Genomic DNA, 2,439 nt, shown 5'->3' with positions numbered 1-2,439 from the left:
TATATATATATATAATTTTTTTTTCCCTCTTACCTAACTGCCCTGGCTAGCACCTCCCATATAATGTTAAATAGAAATGGTGAGAATGAACGTCCTTGTCTTGCACCTGATCTTAGGGGCAATGATTTCAGTCTTTTGCCATGAATTATGATGTTGCATGTGGGGTTTTTCATAGATACATTTTATCAAGTTGAAGATGTTTCTTTCTATTCCTAGCTTGCTGAGTGTCATCATGAAATGATTTTTGAATTTTGTCACATGCTTATTCTGTGTCTGCTGGGATGATCATGTGGTTTTTGTCCTTTACTCTATTATGGGCATATTACATTGACTGATTTTCATACATTAAGCCAAGTTTTATTTCCTGGGATAAATACCATCTGGTCATGGTGTATAATCTTTTTATATGCTGCTGGAGTCTGTTTGCTACTATTTTGCTGAGATTTTTTGCATCTATCTTCTTAAGGGATATTGGTCCGTAGCTTTTATTTCTTGTGATACCTTTATCTAGTTTGGTATCAGGGTACATATTAACTTTCTTTATATAAGTTTTGGGGTAATAGTTAAAGCAGACATCATAATTTCCCTGCATTTTGTACCTATCAACATTTTTGTACATTGCAATATCTGCTTCTTTTTCCATCTTAAGGTCTAATACCTAGCAGTCTATTTACTGAAGATTGGAACATTTTTTTGCCCACACAGATAGGCATCTAATATGATAATGAGAGTTACATACTGTTTTATCAATGCCCACAGAGTTTTCCTATGATAACTCCCGTATGGTTTTCTCATAGGCATAGGCTTTCTTCTCTCCCGAATTCCACCACGCTCTGGCTTCTAAATCCTTAGCACTCTATTAAGCCCACTTCGCATATTACCTTTTCCATGAACTTTCTCATAAAGAATCTTTCTCTCCTATAAACTCCTATAGCAATTTTGTTTGACCACACAATAGTGCATGTATATGTATGTATTTGCTGTAGGGTTTTGCTGCAGATTTATTTTGGTGTGTCTTTTTTTCCCTGGGAGATTTCTGACTCTGGCTTGTACTTAATTTCATCAATAGAACCTAATAAGTACCTATCCTTAGTTTTCACTCAATATAGGTTGTTTTAATAATTTTCTTAATTTATCCTTGATAAAATACCTAGCAATTCCATGAGACATAGAATGTCTTTAAATTCATCAGGCATGAATAAGTAATCATGAATTTTAATATATGCCGAGGACTTCCAGCTGGTCAACAACTATATCAACAAATTCAAAGCATATAAAGGAGACTTTTTTCATTGGACGCCTATATCATTTTATCATATGGCACAATGAGAATTAGAAACTGGGAAAAATAAATCATGTAATAGGTGGTGACTTTGAAAAAAAATCGCAAAGTAAAAAGATGCTGTTTGTCCCTTATGGAGACTTGCTTCTCTAGAATAAATATAAATACCTGGTGTCAGCAGAATGACCGAGGTGACGATCAAGGAGCAGATAACCAGAATCACAAGCAGTGCAATTGCTATTCCTTTCCAATTCCTTTGTGGAGGATTACTCCCCACCAGCTCCTGAAAACAAGCAAAGAACCCCAGTGAGTGAAATAAGGAAATAAAGCAAGCCAAATACATATATTTCATTTAAACCAAGAATAAAAAAATTAAAGGGGCGTGTTCCTACACTTTGAGCTACTGTGAGCTCTTTCTGCACATGCCCCTCCACCGTCAGTGCCTTGAGCCTCGGGCTGTCTCTTTCTGTACCACGGCAAAACATAATCTCAAGAAAGCATCTGATATTGCATTATGCTTACAGCTTTTGTGTGAACCCGATTCTCCTTCTCCCAATAAACTAGACTCTACAGCACAGGGTAATCTTGGAGCTTTATCATCATTATAGCCCAACGCATTAAGCCCCACTGAGTCAAACCCAAGTATGACAACATTTTCCAGCCCCAAGCCCTCCCTCATCTTTCCCTTTCCTTACACAGCCCAACCCATTAAGCCCCACTGAGTCAAACCCAAGTATGACAACATTTTCCAGCCCCAAGCCCTCCCTCATCTTTCCCTTTCCTTACATCCACACTATGAACTTCTCTTTCAGGCCCATCTCTGACCACCTCGAGCCTTTCTTCCTTCATAGCTCCTCACACAAAGTTTCAAGGTTTTCCAGCTTTCTCTTCACTGGGCAACTCACCCATCCCTATTCTAGGTTTTAGTCCGATCCATGGAACCATATTTTCATTGCAGTAAGGGCTGAGGGTGAAAGGGGGAATCTGGAGACAATGCTACCGGTTGAATAAATGCAGGAAATTAATCAGGCACATTGGCTGCTGAGACCAAACTTTCAGTTCCCTTTAAATTAGGGTGATCATATAAGTTGCAGTCCAAACTGGGATCCTTTCAGAGACAAAGGAGCCAATATTAATAATTCTTAATCGCTAATAAA

The 2,439-nt window shown here is 38.0% G+C and overlaps 1 protein-coding gene across 1 annotated transcript in view; it reads right to left on the bottom strand.

Annotated features, from left to right (window-relative positions):
• The window catches only part of LOC103597870 (dipeptidyl aminopeptidase-like protein 6), a gene marked incomplete at its 3' end in the record, with an annotated part of 174,021 nt that overhangs the window by 21,921 nt on the left and 149,661 nt on the right, over positions 1 to 2,439 (bottom strand). The window contains exon 2 of the mRNA XM_008581738.1: positions 1,451 to 1,565. Coding sequence (XP_008579960.1) covers positions 1,451 to 1,565 — 115 coding nt within the window. The remainder of the gene's footprint in view (positions 1 to 1,450; positions 1,566 to 2,439) is intronic.

This window comes from Galeopterus variegatus, unplaced genomic scaffold (assembly GCF_000696425.1).
Source record: "Galeopterus variegatus unplaced genomic scaffold, G_variegatus-3.0.2 Scaffold2449, whole genome shotgun sequence".
NCBI classification, from domain to species: Eukaryota; Metazoa; Chordata; class Mammalia; order Dermoptera; family Cynocephalidae; genus Galeopterus; species Galeopterus variegatus.
Note: the sequence above shows the minus strand (reverse complement) of the source record. Positions and strands in the feature narration are given on the sequence as shown.